Genomic DNA, 23,946 nt, shown 5'->3' on the forward strand with positions numbered 1-23,946 from the left:
TTTATACTCTTAAAGAGATGTAGCAACTTCATCCACTTCCAACTTCATTCCTGGGTGAGGGTTTGAGTATAAGTAGTGAAAACAGTGGTGATGTTGGTCTTTAGTTTTGTATACTGAGATTATCAGCGTAGGAGAGTCCCATTATGAGCTGGTTTTCACACCTGGCTTTCTCTTTCAAAAACTGGCGTCCCAAGCAGTCATAGTAGAAATAACCTGCTAAACCTGTTTCCACTGGAAGTTCTCTCCTTCACAATGACAAAGACAGAGCACTTTTTCACCTTTCAGATAATGTCTTTTGGCCAGTTTGGTGGAAAAGATCTTGGTAACTAGTAGGGCTGGGTATTGACACATTTCACAATTCAATTCGATTTCCATTCACAAGCTTTCGATTCGACTACGATTTTGATTTAATATCGATTATTGTGGATATATATATATATGATACAGTACATGGCCAATTTTCTTGAGAAAAAAAAAATCTCAACGAATGCCCTAAACTATAAGCTAAATGGTAGTTATTTGCTACTACATTGGGCTACTATAAAATTGAAGGTTAAAATTAACTGATTTAAATACAAACATAAATTACACTCAAGGATGTTTTTATAATAATAAAGTTATAATACTAACTTTACAATTACATAATCATATTTCTACTCCAATTTGTTTTTTGAAATAAACATTTAAATGGTGGCAGTCATAAAAACTTGACGGATTTATTCAAACATGCATTAATATTAAAGAACATTACAAATGATAATGAATAGCCTATGTAATGTGGTTATCAAAATGCTCATCTATAGATTTAATTTTTTTAGCTGACTAACGAGTTAATGGACACTGAATGTTTTTTCTGAAGTAAATGTGACATTGTTCAAAAGCTGCTTTATTGATGTCTTTCCATGGTTGAAAACTGATTGAGCGATTAAATGTGACGTGACAAGGATAAGGATTTGTTGTACTACATCTTTTAACATATCTTCAGATGTTCATTAATGTTTATTTCTTGCTGAAACTGGCATTAAAGCAGAGGAGATGATCCGTTCACGTGAGCTTCTTGAGCTGAGCTGAGCTATTGTGTTCTGTTACGCCACATTAAACAGCGGCAAAACGGTTTATTTTTTACATTTAGTAATAAAATGGACGTAATTTGAAATCTGAGACTTTGTTTCATATTAATGCTAACAAAGCACAAAGATTATTGTGATTTATTGGATGAGAGGGGCTCTACAAAGTTCCGTTCATTCACCAACTGAAAACAGGATAAACTAATCGATTCTTGGGATTTAAGAATCAATATCGGTTCATAAAAATGAGAATCGATTCAAATCGAGATATCAATATTTTTTTACCCAGCCCTAGTAAATAGGAATGGTTATTGAAATAATGAATAGAGTTACTTTGCAGTTATCTTCCATTGCGCATAGAAACTAACCGGCCTATTCCACCCAGATTTAAAAAGACAGCCCTTTCTAAACTATTTGTTTACAATCAGTTATGCTGCCAATATAACTCATTAAAAGGTGCACTATGTAACTTTTCCGCCCACTAGAGGTCACCTGTTCAAAACAAAGGCATAGTTTGATGATGCCAAGTTTGAGTGCAGAACCTTGGGACATGTGGTCTTCACCTCACAGCTGGTGGAAAAGAATAGGGATAGGACTCAGGCAGAAATCATGTTCATGGATGCTATTTTTAATGTTACTGTAGTCTGAAGCAGAGCAGGATCGAGTGTTGTGGAGCTGAGCAAGGCCGCTGGAGGGATTTTTAATAAGATGAACATAACACACCTCGCGTCACAAGCAGCGGGACTTTTATTATGCCAGTCACCGGTGCCATTTCCGCTTTTCCAGTCATGAGTATGAGGTAACGCAGCTTTGTTTATCATATTAGATACATCTGAGTGTATTGAAAATGATGTTATGACGTTACTCTGTGCTTTCGCTCAGTGGCTGCTATGACACTTGTTCACACTGCAGTAAGGGTAAAGTGTTTCTGCTAAATAAAGCCGGAAACCGAGGGTAACGCATATGACGCAATTGACAGGCGACTCCCTCACACGTCCCGGTTCCTCGGTTAAAATTGTAATTTTCTCACGATTTACAAATAGTTGGAAACATTTGGGATATCGTAAGTACTCAACTGAACAAAATATATAACACTGGCCTAGTGGTTTTTGGATATTTTACTGAAAAAAGGTTCATAGTGCACCTTTAAGCATTTGATATGATATATGGAGGACTTCACATAATATTCTTCAACCTTCTGGACCTCACGTGCAGTTATCAGCCCGTTCTAGGGTCCTTTCACAGGATTAGTCCTTAATTGTTCTCGGCACACATTCCAGTGTGAGGTGACGGCAGGTCAAGAGTATTTAACCGAAGGCCCTTTAAAAGGTCAGCAATGTCCGAGTAGATGCCCATTAGTGCAGCACAAGACTGCATGTAAAGAGCGCTGTCTCTATTATATGCACGTCCTGCAGCACAATCAATAATAGCAGTCCATAGATGCACATTAGCGAGAGCAAATAGCCATTCTGTCTAAAATACTCATGTACCACACACAGTGCAGTTTCTATTCTGTGTCCCTATAGGGTAGGAGCATGCCATCCTTAACTAACAATTTCATGCCTAAATTAAATTGCACAGAAACCCAGATTGCCATGGCATGTCAAAGCCATCTGATGATCACATGACTATGTTTTACATATCAATATGTGCATTAGAGCTGCACAATTCTGGATAAAATGAGAATGTTACATTAATGGATGAATCAGCATTTTTAAACAAATCTCTTTTACGATTCAATGACAATAAATACATTTTTTTGACAGTTACTTCAATTATTGTAACAGAAATAATGATCCTGTGTGGTTGAAAAGACTGTTTGTGACATACCTATTAGTGCTGTCAGTTAAACGCGTTATTAACGACGTTAACGCAAACCTATTTTAACGGCGTCAATTTTTTTATCGCGAGATTAACGTTCTTTTTGGTCTAACAAACTTTGTAGTTTTTTCACATGCTGTTGCAGCAACTAGTAACGTTAGAAAAACTACAACACCACTCCGGATGTAGCTAGACCGGAAACAAAACATCAGGCACGCTGCGGCTGCCCACACTTGTTTGGGCCATTAAAAGAGTAGACGTGGATGGCAAGCGTGAGACGCCGAAATGAGAAACGTATTATGCCATGGTTTAACTCAGGGGTCTTCAACTAAAAGTGCTTGTCTTGAGCGCTGCTTTCTGCTCTGATGGTGCATTCACACCGGACGCGAATGAAGCGTTTTGCGCGAGTGATTTAAGTCAATGCAAAGACGCAAATAGACATTCTGCGGCGCGAATTAAGCGGCGTGCATGTCGCGTCATTCGCGTCCGGTGCACCTGCATGCTTGACCGCGCGTCTGGGTCTGAACGCAACAGTGAGCATTGCAACGTTAACTGTTTCATTAGCCTACGTCAAAAGGCTTCGCGGTCCGGATTTGGACCGGAGTCCGCTAGTTGGCGACCCCTGGTTTAACTGCACTATAGGCGGAGTCCTAGTTTACCTTGCATGTGCACTTTGTAATTTTATTTTGTATCACCCTGTTTTGATCCCTTAGAAAGGGCTGTTGAAGGGGCTGTTTGTGCAACAAAGTATTTTTTTTCACCCTTTTATTGATGGACAGTGTTACATTGTGTGAGCGATTATTTGCTTCAAGTGAGAATGTTGGTGTGAAATCGAACACTACAGTATGCCAATGTTGTTTTCAATAAAACAAACATTTGAACAAAGCAAGCCGATCCACTTTTCTATGTTGATAAGAGCATTAAAATAAGAAAAAATAATGGGACAAAAAGAAATCAAGGGACATTTAGAATAAATAAAAATGTGCGATTAATTGTGATTAATTGTGAGTTAACTATGGCATTAATGCGATTAATCGCGATTAAATATTTTAATCGTTTGACAGCACTAATACCTATACTTCAACTGCTCTCTCTGGCTCAGCAACAGCACCAACAGAGATTTGAATGACCGCTGTGATGGAAGCATGTGTGGGTAGCTACCTGATGTATAGTCTCGCGTAGCCAGACCTTCAGACTGACGGCAGAAGGTCTGGACTCTATCGAAGCGTTCATTGGTCAAGGACTGTCCAGAAAACATTTTGACTGATATGTGATGCAACCAATCACATGTTCCACGTCATGTTTAGGGGAGTGAAAATGTAAAGTCGATGCCCCTGCAATAACAGACCGGCGTCACGCATGCATCTATAAATTATTCATTAAAGAACATTGTTCAAGTTTACTGAACCAATGGAGCCGCGAACTTCACACACTTTTGAAAATCCAGCGTTTAGTTGATCCTGGTAAGCGCTCATTGTCACAGCGGTAAACACGATGGAGCCCTTCCAAGAGGGAGTTTGTAGCCGCGGCAATTGTTTCCCGGTGGACCGTTAAAGCACGTGAGACACACGTCTCGCGGACATCCTGTAGAATTCAACCAATCAAATGGCGACTTCGAAACTCCTGAAGTGTTTCCAGATAAATGTGCCATATAAGACATTTAGTCAACGGTCTGTGGCCGTGATGTGTGAGGCTGAGACTACCTGATGTTTGGCATGCACATTTAACTCACTATCAAGATTTTAGGTTAAACGGGTCATGAACTGCATTTTTTAAAATTGTTTTATGATGGTTCCTGGGGTGCACTTATAATGTTAGAATGCTTTTTACATCAAAAATTGTCATCATTTATAAATAAAAGGCATTTTTCCTTCCCTGATTTTAGCCTTCTGCTCTGAACGCTCCGTTTTAAAGGACTTCACTAACGTGTTTGCATTTGAAATGGTATTACTCTCTCTTTTAGCTCGTTTAGTTTTTACAATTGCAGCTCTCATGGTTAACTAATCGTGAAAAGTGTTGCATTACATTTAGATCTATGACATTATATTAAGATCGTGGCATGAAAGGTTGCAGCGATGATCATTGTAGCCGATCACACACATGCTGAGCGCATGAAAGCAGCGATCTCGTCATTGCAACTCAGTTTTTGTACACTAACGAATGCTTTCATCTTCACTAACAGTGCAAACGTGATATAGTTAAGAGATTCGTTGAATAAAACGGGAGTCATTGATGAACGCGTCACTGATAAACTCTCCTGTTTGATTGACAGCTCCAGGGCGCACTGCTCAAACGATTGCAAAGGGAGCTTTCTTTGATCGCTTTCTTTATAGAATTTAATCACTGTTAAATAACAGATTTTCATCCTACTAAGAGAAATAACAAGTTGATGTTTAGTCACTGGTCTGATTTACTGACACACAGACAAAGATCATCTGACTGTACCTGAATCATTACATTTCTGATCAGGCATTAGAATTAACAGTTACTTGCATGTTGCATTAATGTTGAGCCCAGGCACTGCACAATAATTGTAATCCTCAACGGCATGTTTATTGCTTTGTAGCTCGATGGTTTAACACTAGGCCTATGTTACATGCGCGAATCGGTGGGCGGAGCTAAACAGGCAGTGAATGATGAAGTAGGCGTAGATCTTCTTCTGCAGAGGCGGTGTTTCACCACACGATGACGTCAAGGTGTGGCATATTCTGAAATCGATCGTTTGCTGGGCCTGGTGTCTATAAAAGCTTTTCTTTGACTAACAAGGACGTTTTCAGCTCTGAAACTTACAGGATATTCTTATATTACCACAACCTTTTATATATCAAAAGCTCAAGGCAAAGTTGGTTTCTCAACTCATGACCCCTTTAAAAAGTATATGAATGTGTAAAACGCGTAAATGTCTTAGGTCCTGTAACTGGTCTGTACAAAGTTTTTAATCATTTTTGCCATCAATAGTTTAAATGATTTTACATTGTGACAAATGAATTTCTAAAAATATTCATTTTTAGCCTCAATAAAATTAGCACAAAAAGTAGCATGAAAAATAGTAAAAAAAATGTTTTGTTTAAAATGGTTTTGGATGAAGTATAGTCATATCAGAGGTCATGTCAATTTGTCAACTACCCATACATGAGAAAAAAACAGGAGTTTAATAAGAACCGACACACTCAGTTGTGCAGGAAACTGAAAGCGCAGAGTCGCTCAGAAGCGTAACCCCTTTAACACATCCCACATCTGTTGTGAAGTGGTGCGTCCATGTGACCTCACAATATGTATGTGCACTTTCACCTTAAAAATGACTAGGACTAACAAAACAACTCCTCAAATCTTTACCATGGCCGCAGATGTAAATGGGACCTTAGATGTAGGCTAGATGAGGTCTGGATGAGCTCTAGCATCAGCAAGATATAATTCCACATCAAATTCTATAAACAACAGCAGGATGCAACAAATGCAAGCTAGGCTAAACTATTCAAGATTATAAACAGAACCATGCCTGAGCTAGAAAAGATAAACAACCAGCCAGAGCTTGGAAGAGAAATCACAGAAGGCAGGATTTCATCCATACTGTCCAACAAACTCACAGGATAAACTACACTGACACAGCTGGCGTTTCAGTCCGGTTATATAATGCAAACGCTCAGGACAGTTATTCTGTTCTCTCAAGTGAAATTGTTTAGAAAGGAGTAGTTCATTGAATGAGCCTGGCTGTCATTACTAACTACCGTTCAAAAGTTTGCCATCAGAAAGAGTTTTTTTTAAACAAATGAAAAAAAAAAAAAAAACATGAAATATATATTTTTGTAACAAAGTCAAAGTTTTTAGATTTCAAATAAATGCTGTTCTTTTAAACAGAAAAAATGCATCACATTTTCCACAAAGATATTAAGCGGCTCTGATGGATCATGTGACACTAAAGACTGGAGTAATGATACTAAAAACTCTGCTTTACCTTCACATGAATAAATGACATTTTAAAATATATTACAAATAGAAAACAGATATTTTAAATTGTGTTTTAATAAATACATCTGTACACTCGTTATTGCGGCGCAATGTGAGATTGAGTGAGTGCACTCAATAATGTCCACTATGGTTTCAGACACCACTACAAATGGCTGTCCCCTCAAATAATGCCCTAGTTGAGGGTATAGGGGACGATTTCAGATTCAGCCCTAGTAGTGTTAGAGATGTGATAACTGGCCAATACAAGACTAACGCTTCTGCTTCAACCATAACATCTCCACAGATCAGGTGATGATACTTCTTGTTAATGTGTCTCTAGTCATTATAGGGAGAAATTTCCATGTTTTCTGGAATGCTTTAGGATTAGATCCAAGCAGCCATTTGACTAAATGCTTCCTGTTTAAGTTGAGTTAGGGAAGGATATGATCTGATGTTAGCGACTGCTCCAGATGAGTCTCCGCGAAATCACAACTGAACCGTTTGTCATTGTGGTGCCTTTGTAAATGATGACCGCTGTAACATATTAATCTCGTACAGGAAATCTCAAAATCTTTTCATAGCAATAGGCACTGGAAATCCCCGACTGAGGCAGCTCAAACGGGGAGCCCCGTATAATACAAGGTGGGTACTGATTTATCACATCCCTTTTTAAAAGGCAAAAAGCAAGTCAGAAGACAGAAACCCCAACGTGAACTCCTGGAAGAAAGACACAAATTCGCTTTTTCAGGATTATCTGACAGGTTTAGCTTGTTTCAAACTTGTCTGAATCTCTAAACAAAAATGTCAGAAACAAAGCTGGTTTGCTCCCTTAACAGGTGTTGGTGAGTGGTTAGTGTCACTGTTAACCCATGTTCTCATCATGTGCTAGTCTGAGAGCTCTGGACTCCACCCATTTCACAGATGCCCAAAACATGTGAACTCAAACACGTCCTTAACAAGAAAAACATATACATATATTTGAAAATTGCCCTTTCATTTAAAGTTTAAAAATGCCATAATGAAGCCAATAAATAAGAAGCTTTGAATATGAGTGCTGTGATTTTGGTAGACACCAGTCTCTTTGTTATTTATGAGACGGGCTCAGCAAGAGAGCGGATTTACAATTTAAGCCGGGCTTTACATACTGGACTGATTTATTTTACATAATCCAGTTTCAGTTATGGCATTATCTCGGACAGACAAAACATTAGCACACACGAGGGGAGATTTCGCAGCTCTTTAAACAGCTCAGAGGTTCTGGTAAAACGCCAAAAACTAAGATAATGCTGAGTATAATATTTCATATAAGAACATTTAAACGCAGCAGTGTGAGTTTAAATGAGTCCGAAGAGTCGTTCTCTTTAATGAAGACGTTAAAAACTTGGGCGCTAACGGTAATTTCTGGTGAAATTCAAAACCCAGCCCTGCTTTTTTTTAGACCACGGAAATCACGAGTGAGATTGAATCCACATGTTTTATGTGACGACAAGCTGGGAGACGATTTAGACAGAAATCAGGTCCTCCGCGGAGGTCTTTGTTCAAGACCGCGGCAGCGAAAAGTTGAGAGAATAACATGGGCGTTTCTCCTGGGCAGGTTACAGCGCAACTTCAGCTAACGCTATAGCTAAGGCTCATTTCACTGTCCTCCCATCCCTCTCGACCCCGTTAAAAGTCAAGTTTACAGCCGGCACGGCACTTTGCATAGGTATGTGAATGAGAAACGCGCCTCCTACCTTTCATAACATTACTGTAAATGGTGGTTTTGAACTCTTCTTTGGCCCGCTGATCGAAGTCCTGCCCGTGTATGATGCGCATCTGCTTGAGGAAAGTGGACTTGCCGCTCTCCCCGGCGCCGAGCAAAAGTATCTTGACTAACCGTTTCACATAGGGTTTGTCTTTCATGAGACCTCGGTCTATTTCTTTAGATTTCCTTAGTTGTTCCGCCTCGCTGCTGTTGAGAAGACAGTTTGGAAAACAAACGGATAGCAAGGACCGGGACGGCAGGAAATCCGCCATCTTTGTGCAACTTCATCGATACAGTAGGGAGTGAAACTGCGCGCGCCTGAGTGCTAGTGGCGGGCGGGGCTTCGTTACCATAACACTCGCGCGCGCGCAGTCCTCTGCTCTCTGATGGAAGTTTTGGGCGGGTTTGAACTTCGACATTTACCAAAGTGGTCCTCACATACACGGGGCAAAATGTTCCAACGAGTTGTCCCCCACTTAAAGGTGCACTCACAAATTTTTTTTTTAAATTAAAACTTTTAAAAGTAGAAATTAACCCCGCTATACCTAAAATATGTCTGTATCTCATATATAATACAATTGGCCTCCATTGTCTCACTATATTGGAGAGGTCACGAGGAAGAAAACACTGCAACACCAAATGTGATATAGCCAATAATTAAGATAAAATTCTGATAGCTTGTAATGTAAATCAATGAGACTTTTTTTTTTATATAACAGTATAGCAGACTACTTGCATGCATAAATATCAGTTATCATTGAGGATGATGTTAAAATTTCTTATGATCAAAGCTCTGTAGTTTTAACTGTGAGGGGCAAAACATATAATGCAATATGAAGTCCTTAAAAGATGTATCTTGTTTTTGATGCGTATGTTTTTTGTATACATTTTAACATGTTTTTTTAATCAAAACACTTGCTTCTTGAATTTGATCAGGGCACCAGGTATACACCCCTACTCTTTACAAGAAGTGCCATGGGATTTTTAATGACCACAGAGAGCCAAGACCTCAGTTGAACATCTCATCAAAGATGGTGCTTGTTACATTATAGTGTCCCTAATACTGGGGCATTGGGACCCACACAAACTGCAGGGTAAGGAGGACTCCCTGCTGGCCTCACTAACACCTCTTCCAGCAGAAACCATAGTTTTCCCAGGAGGTCTCCCATCCAGGTACTGACCACCAGGCTCAACCTTGCTTAGCTTCAGTGGGCAACCAGTCTTAAGTTACAAGGTGATATGACTGCGGGCATGTACAATGTACACATGTATTATATATAGAATTATGTATGTATAGTATATGTATATAATTATTATTATATATGTATAGAATTATGCTAAAAGGCATCTTAATTGCTAAAAAAAATACATATAAACTAACACTCAGACTAGAAGGCACATAGTAGATTGTGTGCAATTTAGTAATTCATGTATCAAATATTATACAGTATAGCGCTTTTGAGAAAAAATCATTAAAATGGTGTGCACTCACATGAGATGACTAAATGTATCAGTCTTTAAAAAAAAAGCTATTTTATGGAGTGGGTTACACATTTATGAGGATTGTTGACATAAAATACCCAGATATGAAGCGTGTATGTGCCCCCATCCAACTTAACTCCTATAAAGACGCTGTCTTTGCTTTAGTCGACATGGCGGCCTTGGACTTTCAGCGCTTTGGATCCAGTTCCCAATGACAAGCTGGTGGTTATGGATAAAGTGAGTAGTATATTCAGCTGGTCATGTGATCTAACATAAGGCCCCATAAGGCAGTACTATGTAAAATAAAGCAGCTGAATCTCATGAAAGTCAAGTGTATTACACATTTCTTAATGTGTAAATAAATAAAAAATAAGAGGGAAAAATTACAGAGTGCACCTGTACAATAGGCTACAATACATCTGCTTACTGTTTCTGAAAGATTACATTCAGGGGACCAATATATATTGCTCAGCTGAGTAATGTCTTATAGGCCTTTAATCAGGCTGTAACTGAAACGGCCATTTCTGGTGATGGAAAAACAGCGCAGATAAAATGAAATGAAGGACATTCCCATAGGAAACAGTGGCGAGAGAGTGTCCGTCTCTCGGTCGCCGCCTGTCGGTGTGTTTTAGCAGCGCAGTATCCGCTGATGCTCTGAAGAGAGCTGTGCTGTGATTGGCCGCTGTCACTTTCTTATGTTTGCCAGTCCTAGTTTTTTTTTTTATCTTGGTGTGTGTGCGTGATGTACAGCAGGGACCTGCATTGTCCACCACTCTCAGAAAACCTAAAATTAATTTCTCATTAAGGCTTTTGACAACAGGATTTGTTTTCTGCTTTAAAAATTATTTTTTCGCGGACTACAAAATGACAATAAGATCGGACCGAGATCATGGACAACATTATCGGCCACGGATGTCCTGCCTTAAAAAGGTAAAGTTTATTCTTTCAAGGCAAATTAAGCAAGTGTTGATTTATTTAGTTTATGGATGAGAGCAAATATTAAACATTTAACTCGCTTTTAAAGACCTTATACATTTTATAATTAGCTATTTGTACTATTGTTCATTGTGTATGCTGTTGTGAATATTCACCAATTTACCCTGCCTGGTAGAGTTTCATAAAGTCATACATTTAACTGACTTTCTATTTCCAACACATATTTTTAACGATATAATTATAACTATAATATGTGATGATTCTAACAGTGTTGGGATTTAAATACAAGCCCAAATTCTCAGCCTGTTCATAGAATATCCAAATATTTAACTGTATTTTAATTTTTTATTCTTGTTTCTGGTGTCTGTGTTTATTCTTAGCTTCTTGGAGAGATCTTACTCATTGAAGAGATTCGCTCTAAAAGAGATTTCTGATTCAAAGCCAATTAGCCTGGCATCATGCCCCATCTGACAGCTTGCCTTTAAGAACTGCTCTAAGTTCAAAGGCCATGCATGTTGCTGTAGTACAAGAGTGTCAAACTCATATTAGGTCAAAAAAGGCCAGACTTACAAGTGTAATATATGACATTTCTGCATTAGGGAATAGTAATCAAACATAATGATATGAATTAATGAAATAATAACAAAAAAAAACTGCCAACACATAAAAAATTGACAAGTTTCTTTTCTAAATATTGACAAATTATTCGTCAAGACGTTATTCACAGACAAAAATTAATTGTTTAACTGTGTCACTTTTTTTTCTTCTCATGCCATTCTGTGGCCATGCTTTTGAAACCCCTGCCATAGCACATCTACTTGGAAATATATACAGGTTTTAAAATAAGTCAAATATTTGTAAATTTCTTTAGTAAGGAAATCTTTTGGTATTTGGGTCCCCATGTACAACTGAAACGTGACAGACAGTCATGGCTGATTTTCACCATTTCAGTTACATTTTCCTAAATATAGCTGTGCTGTATGAACCCTGTTTCCTGCATTGAACTACAAAAGTTGTGGGGACTGATACTGCCCTTTCTTGAGCATTGTATTGTATCCTTAAGCACTTACTTCTATATATTAACTTTTTGATATTTTAAATATTAAACTTTCATCTATTAAAGAAATTTCCTGAATTTCACAGTTGGAGGCCATAGTGGTTCAGATGCAGGACCCATCGTCTGGAGTGAAGGGATCAGACCAGAAGCTAAATGTTACAACCATTCCCCATGCCATCGCTGGTGAGTTTTTTACGGTCTTACTGAATCTTAACACTGTTCATAGATCACCATGTATTGTATACTGTACATTCCCTTTCTGTCTATAAACAGACACACACGTTGTGCTGCCAGATCATAATCTGACAGCACTGGCTATATACAGCAGTCTTCAATTGGATGAGATCTTTGCTACTTTAGGTTCCAAAGTTGCTCTTTAATCTCTGCAACTTGTTGACAAATCTAGCGAGCCAGCAACTTTAACGTCATCTTACATGTAATTGGGTCTTGTAGTAATAAGCTTGAGATTTTATAAAATACAAATGTTCAAAATGCGTGAAAATAGTTATAAATATTTTCTACAGCATTTCATCACAATTTAGTGTTGGGCCATACACTGACATGCTTAATAATGACTTCATTTAATTTAGGTCAGGACATTGTTGCATGGATCTCCAAATATATGAACATGGACAATGATGGTAACTGTGAAAATAGTTTGTTTTGAAAAATTAATGGTCTGGAAAAAAATATCCCTTAAATGTGTGTATGACTTGAACGCCCTTTGACAGAGGCTCAAGCATTTGGGACAATGTTAGCAGCATTCGGGTACATCTACCCTCTTCAGGACCATAAGAAGCTTGTCCTCAGACCAGATGGCAGTTTGTACCGTTTTCAGGTAATTGTGTCAGGAGACCTTGTATCTTCACAAATGTTTTAATAATGGTGCATTGTAATCAGGTGACCTTATCCATCTGTCTAGACCCCCTATTTCTGGCCTGTGCAGAAACGGAAAGCTGAGGACAGCGATTACGGTTTGTAATATTCTGCCTATTCGCAAACATTTGGCTGCAGATAAAATCACATAAAGAATTTATAACATATTGAAGTGCAATTTATAATTGCAACTTAAATTGAATCTGGATCTGAAAAGTTGCTGACCAGAGGTCTTTCATTTACCCATTTAAAGAGACATGTTTGTATATCCCCATCCCCTAATAAAAGTGTTTTCTGTCACTAAAGCAATCTATCTGGCAAAGAGAAACATTCGAAAAAAGGGAGTGCTTGATGTTTATGAACAGGTATGTAAAAATATTTGATTACTGATTTGGAATAATTTAAAAGTCGGCATGAAACGGACGCTGCAATAATCTTTTTTTCCCTATTGTGACCTATATTGAAACGGCTTCTCGAACAAGAAAAAATGTAGAGTGAGACTTGATTTTGTCCATCAGGAAATGATTGAATTGTTGGATGCTTGTGGTTTGCTATTGCTGTGATCTCATATGAGTAACAGGTTGTCCCGGCCTTGATCCAGTAAACACTTCATCAGAGAAGAGATGAGATGTGACTGCAAGAGGAAGTTATTTTGATTATATATTTACGAGGACACTTAAAAAAAAAAAAATAATGATGTGAACGAATAAAACATTTATAATGAATTCTGCAATATTCGATAAAAAACAAGAATTGTCAATGGAAGGACATCGGAGTGAAACATATTATCAAAAGAGAACAATTTCAGACGGAGACTTCTGTTCATAGAATGGAGGCAGATCTGAATGTGAACTTGCAGTTGATTGTACAAAAGGGGCGGGGTTTAAACAACCTAATGATTGGAGAAGTCTTGCATACGTCACCAGAGAGACATCGAGTTATGACATTTTAATTAATATTACAGGCTCAAAAAAAACATATGAATGGATGAATCGTTCAGAATAGGCTTTATGCCGAATGTCACATGAACAAACAGGAAAACAGGTCTCATAGCATCCACTTGTTGGAGAAAGTGTTAATGGCAGTATGAACTGATGGTGATATGTGACTTGTAAGGTAATCAGCTAACCCAGCTAGACATTTTTATTGTTGGTGTTTTATTAAAATTTTAATATGCAAATGTTAGTGAGAAGGAGAAAAATAAAAAAACTTTAGATATCGATCCGCATATGTGATGGACATCGGTTATGCTCATCTTTGGTAGCTCTTTTGAAGGCATTTTGAGTAAAACAGCCTAATATTTAACGAAGCACATTCAAAAGAAAAACCTGGGCCAGACGCGATGCAACCTGTTTTACAGAATATGGTAGTTTGTTGCGCATTAACCGCATAATATCAATGAATTTCCATTTCCTGTCGACTTTTAATGACATTATATAGCAACATTTGTGTGTATTTTAACAGGAGGAATACAACAAACTCCACAAATGGTTGAACCATAAATGGGATTTTATTGTGATGCAAGCTAAAGAACAGTACCAGTGAGTTTCTATACTATTCTGCTGTCTTTGCAAATGTACAATGTTACTACTACTTCAGTCTTTTCAGTGTCCATCAGCTATATTTCTGTAATTCTTCATCTTTAGTACCATGATGTTATTAGTATTTGCTTTATTTAATTGTGTTCTGTTTTTCAAGGGCTGGGAAGACGCGTCAGAAGGCGGACAGAGTTGTGTTTGACTGTCAGGAGAGAGCATACTGGATTGTCCACAGGCCTCCAGTAAGTTGGCAGAAGCTGCTAGTTCACAGTTGCTTTGAAGACACCATCTTGAGAATACAGTATCTTTTCTTATATGTGTCTACAGCCACAAACACACAGTGCTATGGATGTCATGGATCGTCATATTGACCCTAATACAGAGGAGGTAAATGGTGAGTTTCCATGTGAGCCCTCAAAAGTCACCACACTAACTCATCCAGAGCATGAATAATGACAGATGTCACTTGATGATTCTGCTAACCATCACTAAGGCCATTATGAACTTAAATGGGTAGCAAAAATGAAAAGTCTGTCGTCATTTACTCATCCTCATATCTTTTCAAACCGGTATGACTTTCTTTAATCTGTGGAACATATAAGAAGATTTTTTGTTTGTTTGGAACTAAAAAGCCAATTGACACCTATTCTATGGACCAAAACAAAACATGGAGACATTTTTCAATCTTATTTTATGAAAGAAAGTCGAACAGTTTTGGTACAACATGAGGGTGAGTTGGGTGAACTATCCTTTTAAATGCCTATGTTACTATGGGAGGGACTCCATAGGCAAGACTACTGAACGCAGTGTGGTTTGAAAGGCTCTAACTATAGAGCCGATTAGCAGTGTGTCTCTCTCAGTCCTGGGATGGCCATGTAGATTCTCTCACAATCTTCTTTGCGATATAAGAGGATTTTTGGCCTAGTGATCTTTCGAGGAGATCCCCTTTCACCCACCCACCCTTTCCCCTCAAAGTGCCTGTTGGAAATCCACCAGGGCAGCTTATTATTATATTACTGTTTTAGTGATGCTACTGCTGCTGATAACTTACAAAAATACAATTTATTTTAAACTCAGTATGAAACACTGAACACCGAACAAAGGACCTGAATGTTTATAGATTATAATGATATGATATTCCACTTTGGTGTATTAATGGAATAGTTCACCCAAAAATGATAATTCTCCTTAAATTCATCATTTAATCGCTGTCATGTTGTTTCAGATTTATATGACTTTCTTTCTTCTGGGGAACACAAAAGATATTTTGAAGAATGAATAAATGAATTAACTGTTTTTGCGCATGTAATGAAAAGTCAATGGGATCCAAAACAAAACTGAACTCCATTGACTTCTATTGTATGGGATGTAATGGAACACTGAGACGTTTCTCAAAATATCTTCTCTTGTGTTCCACTTAAGAAGGAAAGTCATACAGGTTTGGAACAACATGAGGGTTGATAAATGATGACAGAATTTAAGTTTATGGTTAAACTATCCCTTTAATATTAAACTGCATAAAGTCATATAATAAGTTACATACTGCTGAAAAGTTTGGGGTCAGTAAGAAAGTAAAGAAATTAATATGTTTAAAGAAATCAATAGGCCTACTTTTATTCAGAAAGAGCACATTAATATGATCCAAAGTGACTTAAAGACATTTATAATGTTACAAAAAAAACTGTTTATTTGAACTTTCTATTATTCAAAGAATCCTAAAAATGTATCATGGTTTCACAAGAAATATTAAGCAGCACAACTATTGATAGTAATAAGAAATGTTTCTTGAGCAGAAAATCATCAGAATGATTTCTGAAGGATCATTTGACACTGAAGACTGGATTAATGATGCTGAAAATTCAACTTTCCTCATCACATGAATAAATAATACTTTTTTAAATATACTAAAATAGAAAAGAGATATTTTAAAAGGTAATAATATATCACAATATTACTGTTTGTATTTACTGTATTTTTGATCAAATAATTGTAGCCTTGGTGAGCATAAGAGTCTTCTTTCATAAAAGAATGTGTATCCGTCATGATCAATCATAATAATATTATGTCACCTTATAATATTTGGTGTATATAACAAATTTTGACTGCTTTAAGAGATTCGATTATAAATCTGTTGGTGTGACTGTTTTTTTTTCTCTCTCTTTCCTTTCCACGCAGATTTGTACTAACACGTCTTCAGTTTTCAAGATGATTCCTACACACACACACACACACACACACACACACACACACACACACACACACACACACATGAGAGAGAGCACAAACTATCCTTTCCAGCCTCGAATACCATTCAAACACATACTATATGAACATTTGTGTATATATTTGTGCCACAGTATGTCCCGCTTTTGTACCCTGAGCATAATTTCAGGCCATTACATTGACTGTTCCTTTAATTATTCAATGAAATCAACACTGGCTTTATGTAGTTGCTTGTGCTTGTTTGTGTTTGTGTGTGCAATATGCTTTGTAGGTATCACACATATCACTTGTGTTTGGCAGAATAGCATGTAGCGAGTTGGTCTTGTGGTGTCTTATCGGAAACTTTTTGTAACAGGATGTTGTTTCTTTTTCAGAAAAAACCCTATGATTATTATAGAAGAATTGTAAGTGCCATTGATTCTTTACACAAATTTAGAGAACAGGTTGTTTTCTATGTAATGATAATGATTAATTGGTTCTAACTGTATATTTTAGATCATCTACACACAACAAGCTGTCATGAGGTCAAGGGTCAAGTCTACGGTTTCTCTTGGAGCGTAAGTCAAAATTAGCTTACCAAAACAGAACACTCACCGCAACAATTGTAGTTGGCACCAAAATATTCTTCATGGGCTTTTTTTCTAAATATATGTTTCTTTGCATTCAGTCTGGTCAAGTATATGACGACACTTAAGAACCACGACCCGTTCCTCGTGCCCTGTCTCCCTAGCAATCCCTGGCAAACGGATGATGACACATATTGGGAGCTGAACATGGCAGAGTAAGAATTCTAAATTAATTCTAGTTAAATTCATTCATTTTTAAAGGTACACTATATAATTTTGCTTTGTTCAAAGTTTAAAGAATGTATATAATGAGCGGGTACATCATAAATCCATCTTCCAAACTGTTTTTTGTCTTATCCTGAATTACTACGGTATGCCTTATAAATGCTTATATTTTGACTTATATTTTGACTATTTAAATGAAAGTTCTGTAATTAATTACTCACTCTCATGTCGTTCCCGGGTTTGGAACGACATGAGGGTGAGTAATTTATTGCAAAATTTTCAGAATTTTCACAAATGAGGATATTTTTTATGAAATCTGAGAGCTTTTTGTCCTCCATTGTCAGCTACGCGACTACCACTTTCAAGCCCCAGAAAGGTAGTAAAGACATCATAAAAGTGATCCATGTGACTCCAGTGGTTTAACCTCAATTTTATTAAATGATGCGAGTGCTTTGTTCGCGCAAAAAAACTAACATAATTTACTACTTTATTAACAAAATATTAATCTCTGAGTTCATGAGAGCACCACGACATATGCGTGTTGTGTTGATGTGAGAGCAGACGTTGGAGATTTAACTTTATAAAATTTTTTTTTAGAGTTTTATAAAATTGAGGTTAAACCACTGGAGTCACATGGATTACTTTTATGATGTCTTTACTACCTTTCTGTGGCTTGAAAGTGGTAGTTGCATAGACTGCCAATGGAGAGACAGAAAGCTCTCAGATTTCATTCAAAAGATCTTTGTTTGTGTTCTGAAGATGAACGAAAGTCTTACTAGTTTGGAACGACACAACACGAGGGGGAGTAATTAATGACAGAATTTTCATTTTTGGGTGAACTATCCCTTTAAACACTAGAGTGCCAAAGTTACATAATGTACCTTTAAATCACGTTGGTGTATTATGTTTTTTACAGTGTTGAAGTTCCCACAAAGATGAGAGTGGAGCGCTGGTCTTTTAGCTTCTTTGAGTTGCTTAGTGACCCACGGGGCCGTGCAGACTTCAAGGTTTTCCTAAAGAAGGAATTCAGTGGTTTGTGAATATTTAATTAATACTTTGACTAATTGTTGGTATAAAGAAAAAAAATCATAATCATTATCCATCATATCTGTCATCATTTACTCACCCTCATGACTTACTTTCTTCTGTGGAATACAAAAGGGACAATGTTGAATAATGTGCTAGACTTTCTCTCCAATTGGATCAGTCCAATTCATGAAAAAATGATTTAGACCACTTTTGTGAACTGTGGTGCTTTTGATCATATTGGAGCCAATTATTTATGTACTATTATAGTATTTATCAATATGTAGAATAAGCTTTTATTTTTAGTTGTCATTTTAATTTCAGTCATTTTGTTATGTGCTTTTGTAATTTATATTATTTTCTTTTTTTTTAATTCTTTTTAGCTTTAATATATATATATATATATATATATATATATATATATATATATATATATATATATATATATATATATATATTTCCATTTTTTGAGTAATTAAAGTACTTTGACTTTTTTTCAGTTAGTTGCTTAGCTTAAAGTTGTTAAGTTTATGTAATATTTATATTTTATTTTATTTCAGCTTTATGCCAATTAGCACAAATGATTTTAATAGTTTGACAGTTCCAGTGCTTATTTACTTTCATTATATATCATTATAATTTATATGGTTTTAAAACAAAATGAGGGTGAGTAAGTAACAGAATTTCCATTTTGAGGCAATCTATTTGTATTAGTAATTAAATATGTTTTTCTTCTTTTCATTTTCGCTGCAGGTGAGAATCTGGCTTTCTGGGAAGCCGCTGAGGAGTTGAAATGGGGCACAGCAGCTTCTATGTCAGAGAAAGCAGAACAAGTTTTCAAGTGAGATGCACATTATTTTGGCACATTATTGCCTTAGATGTATATTTTGCCAGTCAGGCCTCAGTTTCTCAGCATCTAATTTCTTTTTATAGAACCTTTTTGGCCCCAGGAGCACCACGCTGGATCAATATTGATGGCAGGACAATGGGTATTACAGTAAAGGGCCTGGATCATCCTCACCGATACGTACTAGATGGTGCCCAGACCCACATCTTCATGCTGATGAAAAAGGTGTGCGATTGAACCAGTGAGGTTAATTCTCGTGTGTTACGCGGCACGTTTGAGCTTCTGCATGAACCAATGAGTTTCATTCTCGTGTGTTACGCAGCACGTTTGAGCTTCTGCAAGAACCAATGAGGTTCATTCTCGTGTTACGCAGTTTGAGCTTCTGCATGAACCAATGAGTTTCATTCTCGTGTGTTACACAGCATGTTTGAGCTTCTGCAAGAAGCAATGAGGTTCATTCTCGTGTGTTACGCGGCACGTTTGAGCTTCTGCATGAACCAATGAGTTTCATTCTCGTGTGTTACGCAGCACGTTTGAGCTTCTGCATGAACCAATGAGTTTCATTCTCGTGTGTTACGCAGCACGTTTGAGCTTCTGCAAGAACCAATGAGGTTCATTCTCGTGTTACGCAGTTTGAGCTTCTGCATGAACCAATGAGTTTCATTCTCGTGTGTTACACAGCATGTTTGAGCTTCTGCAAGAACCAATGAGGTTCATTCTCGTGTGTTACGCGGCACGTTTGAGCTTCTGCATGAACCAATGAGTTTCATTCTCGTGTGTTACGCAGCACGTTTGAGCTTCTGCAAGAACCAATGAGGTTCATTCTCGTGTTACGCAGTTTGAGCTTCTGCATGAACCAATGAGTTTCATTCTCGTGTGTTACACAGCATGTTTGAGCTTCTGCAAGAACCAATGAGGTTCATTCTCGTGTGTTACGCGGCACGTTTGAGTTTCTGCAAGAACCAATGAGGTTCATTCTCGTGTGTTACTCAGCATGTTTGAGCTTCAGCAAGAACCAATGAGGTTCATTCTCGTGTGTTACGCGGCACGTTTGAGCTTCAGCAAGAACCAATGAGGTTCATTCTCGTGTTTCGCAGTTTGAGCTTCAGCAAGAACCAATGAGGTTCATTCTCGTGTTTCGCAGTTTGAGCTTCCGCAAGAACCAATGAGGTTCATTCTTGTGTTACGCAGTTTGAGCTTCCGCAAGAACCAATGAGGTTCATTCTCGTGTGTTACGCAGCACGTTTGAGCTTCAGCAGGAACCAATGAGGTTCATTCTCGTGTTATGCAGCATGTTTGAGCTTCAGCAGGAACCAATGAGGTTCATTCTCGTGTTATGCAGCATGTTTGAGCTTCCGCAAGAACCAATGAGTTTCATTCTCGTGTGTTACGCAGCACGTTTGAGCTTCTGCAAGAACCAATGAGGTTCATTCTCGTGTTACGCAGTTTGAGCTTCTGCAAGAACCAATGAGTTTCATTCTCGTGTGTTACGCAGTTTGAGCTTCCGCAAGAACCAATGAGGTTCATTCTCGTGTGTTACTCAGCATGTTTGAGCTTCAGCAGGAACCAATGAGGTTCATTCTCGTGTGTTACGCAGCACGTTTGAGCTTCAGCAGGAACCAATGAGGTTCATTCTCGTGTTATGCAGCATGTTTGAGCTTCCGCAAGAACCAATGAGTTTCATTCTCGTGTGTTACGCAGCACGTTTGAGCTTCTGCAAGAACCAATGAGGTTCATTCTCGTGTTACGCAGTTTGAGCTTCTGCAAGAACCAATGAGGTTCATTCTCGTGTGTTACGCAGCACGTTTGAGCTTCAGCAGGAACCAATGAGGTTCATTCTCGTGTTATGCAGCATGTTTGAGCTTCCGCAAGAACCAATGAGTTTCATTCTCGTGTGTTACACAGCATGTTTGAGCTTCCGCAAGAACCAATGAGGTTCATTCTCGTGTGTTACGCGGCACGTTTGAGCTTCTGCAAGAACCAATGAGGTTCATTCTCGTGTGTTACACAGCACGTTTGAGCTTCTGCAAGAACCAATGAGGTTCATTCTCGTGTTACGCAGTTTGAGCTTCTGCATGAACCAATGAGTTTCATTCTCGTGTGTTACGCGGCACGTTTGAGTTTCTGCAAGAACCAATGAGGTTCATTCTCGTGTGTTACTCAGCATGTTTGAGCTTCAGCAAGAACCAATGAGGTTCATTCTCGTGTGTTACGCGGCACGTTTGAGCTTCAGCAAGAACCAATGAGGTTCATTCTCGTGTTTCGCAGTTTGAGCTTCAGCAAGAACCAATGAGGTTCATTCTCGTGTTTCGCAGTTTGAGCTTCCGCAAGAACCAATGAGGTTCATTCTTGTGTTACGCAGTTTGAGCTTCCGCAAGAACCAATGAGGTTCATTCTCGTGTGTTACGCAGCACGTTTGAGCTTCAGCAGGAACCAATGAGGTTCATTCTCGTGTTATGCAGCATGTTTGAGCTTCAGCAGGAACCAATGAGGTTCATTCTCGTGTGTTACGCAGCACGTTTGAGCTTCAGCAGGAACCAATGAGGTTCATTCTCGTGTTATGCAGCATGTTTGAGCTTCCGCAAGAACCAATGAGGTTCATTCTCGTGTGTTACGCAGCACGTTTGAGCTTCAGCAAGAACCAATGAGGTTCATTCTCGTGTTTCGCAGTTTGAGCTTCAGCAAGAACCAATGAGGTTCATTCTCGTGTTCGCAGTTTGAGCTTCCGCAAGAACCAATGAGGTTCATTCTCGTGTTTCGCAGTTTGAGCTTCAGCAAGAACCAATGAGGTTCATTCTCGTGTTTTGCAGTTTGAGCTTCAGCAAGAACCAATGAGGTTCATTCTCGTGTTTTGCAGTTTGAGCTTCAGCAAGAACCAATGAGGTTCATTCTCGTGTTACGCAGTTTGAGCTTCAGCAAGAACCAATGAGGTTCATTGTCGTGTTACGCAGCATGTTTGAGCTTCCGCAAGAACCAATGAGGTTCATTCTCGTGTTATGCAGCATGTTTGAGCTTCAGCAAGAACCAATGAGGTTCATTCTCATTTGGCTCTTTTTTTGATTGCCACTTGTATTCTGTATGCTTTAGTAATTTGAACTTTCACATGCATGTTTTGTAAATAAAGCTGCACACTGCACATTTCTGAACTCTATATTTGTCATTTAGGATACTTTTTATCGCTATCTGAAGTCACCAGTTTACAAGGAAATGCAGAAAAAGGCCATTTCACCAGTACCACATAATTTCAAGTAAGTCAGTTATTTTTGTGTGTTTGCGTTATCACTAATATTTCCTCCTCTTCTACTAGTAAATTTTGCTACTGATTGTCGATTTCTACACAATTCACCAGTTGTTTCAGAAATATAAAACGTGTCACCAAACCAACAGTATTTTGCTGTAAAACGACCTGTTCTCCCCCCCTTTAGTGAGTCCCAGCTGCAGCAAAACACCAAGAACCGCAGGCCGAGCATCAGCCCCATCGTCACCTGGCAGAAGGAGCAGGAAGATAAAGCAAAGGCAGAAGCTGCAGCTGGACCCGTAGACATTAAAAAACTGATGGCCAGTAAACTTGATCGAAAATAGATAGAGACATGCTGGAAATGCTTGCAATCAGAGTAATAAAAAGAGACCCATAAAATGTTTCATGATTTTTTTGGGGTGCTCTACATGTACATATTAATACAAAGTCTCACATAGAGCTGAACTTACAGACTTCTATGAAACTTGCTGTACACATAATTGCTACCAAATATATAAAAATAACAGTAAATCATTCACAACTGTGTACATATCACTGCCGAATAGCTAGTTCCAATCATTTGTATTGCTACAATCAAATGCTATATTTTTGTAGCTGGCTAAATTCTGTAACAAAATGTCATAATCTCGGGTTAAATTATACCTGTGGATGACTGATGTGAAATGAGCTGCTTTTTCAGATCACATTTGCTTCAGTGATTGTCCATCCAACACAAAGATTGCATTACCTTCCATCTCTGTTCACCTGTATAGCAGTTTCTCATTATAGTGTGAACATGTTTTGTATGTGTGCAGTAGTCATGGCGAATACCTGTATCTATTACTGTAAAACAATAAAAGACAGCACGGTCGTTGGTGCAGTGTTGTCTGGTGGTTGTAACAATGCTTGCAGTGTTGGAGAAAGTTTAGAGAAAGCTTAAAGTTCTTAATTTAAAAATTAATAATTACAGTCAAAAGCCCTCTAAGTAAAAATTCTAACCATTACTTAAACAGTAAAACAAAAAGATCCCCTTTCTTTATGCCAATCAAATTTTTTTGTTTATTTAATATACAGTCATACCTACATTTATTCAGACACAGTCAACATTTTCTCACATTATCACAGTTTATTCGCTATAGTTTAGAAAATGGTAATAAAATATGACAAGAACTCAAGAGTTAAACTGTGTCCGAACAAATTCATCTCAGCTGTCAGCTGTTAAATTTAAGTACACAATTAGATAATACCAATTTAGGTCAACTAATTGCCAAGCAATGCTTAATTTTGTTCAGTCTTTGGTGTAAAGGGTTGCATTAGCAATTAAAGAAGAAAAAAAAAACTAGCAAAACATG

At 37.9% G+C, this 23,946-nt stretch overlaps 2 protein-coding genes across 3 annotated transcripts in view; one reads left to right on the top strand and one right to left on the bottom strand.

The window, feature by feature from the left end:
• The window catches only part of gna13b (guanine nucleotide binding protein (G protein), alpha 13b), a 42,194-nt gene extending 33,290 nt beyond the window's left edge, over positions 1-8,904 (bottom strand). Inside the window, exon 1 of the mRNA XM_079828612.1 lies at positions 8,570-8,904. Coding sequence (XP_079684738.1) covers positions 8,570-8,852 — 283 coding nt within the window. The 5' untranslated portion in view covers positions 8,853-8,904. The remainder of the gene's footprint in view (positions 1-8,569) is intronic.
• A 1,878-nt stretch (positions 8,905-10,782) lies between these two features.
• On the top strand, positions 10,783-23,916 carry rgs9a (regulator of G protein signaling 9a). 2 transcript variants are annotated; one of them, XM_079828641.1, is made up of 17 exons: positions 10,783-10,992; positions 12,142-12,238; positions 12,646-12,696; positions 12,787-12,893; positions 12,978-13,029; positions 13,238-13,296; positions 14,396-14,472; positions 14,630-14,711; positions 14,797-14,856; positions 17,067-17,096; positions 17,188-17,249; positions 17,360-17,473; positions 18,400-18,515; positions 19,263-19,350; positions 19,443-19,581; positions 22,522-22,604; positions 22,782-23,916. In XM_079828641.1, exons 1-17 carry the CDS (start codon positions 10,927-10,929, stop codon positions 22,936-22,938), a joined length of 1,440 nt encoding a protein of 479 aa, XP_079684767.1. In that variant the 5' UTR covers positions 10,783-10,926; the 3' UTR covers positions 22,939-23,916. The 2 variants fall into 2 exon arrangements, with proteins under 2 accessions (XP_079684767.1, XP_079684768.1); XM_079828642.1 differs by lacking the exon at positions 12,646-12,696 and having other exon boundaries at positions 10,792-10,992.
• Positions 23,917-23,946: the final 30 nt, after the last annotated feature.

This window comes from Gobio gobio, assembly GCF_949357685.1.
Source record: "Gobio gobio genome assembly, chromosome: 1".
Classification (NCBI taxonomy): Eukaryota; Metazoa; Chordata; class Actinopteri; order Cypriniformes; family Gobionidae; genus Gobio; species Gobio gobio.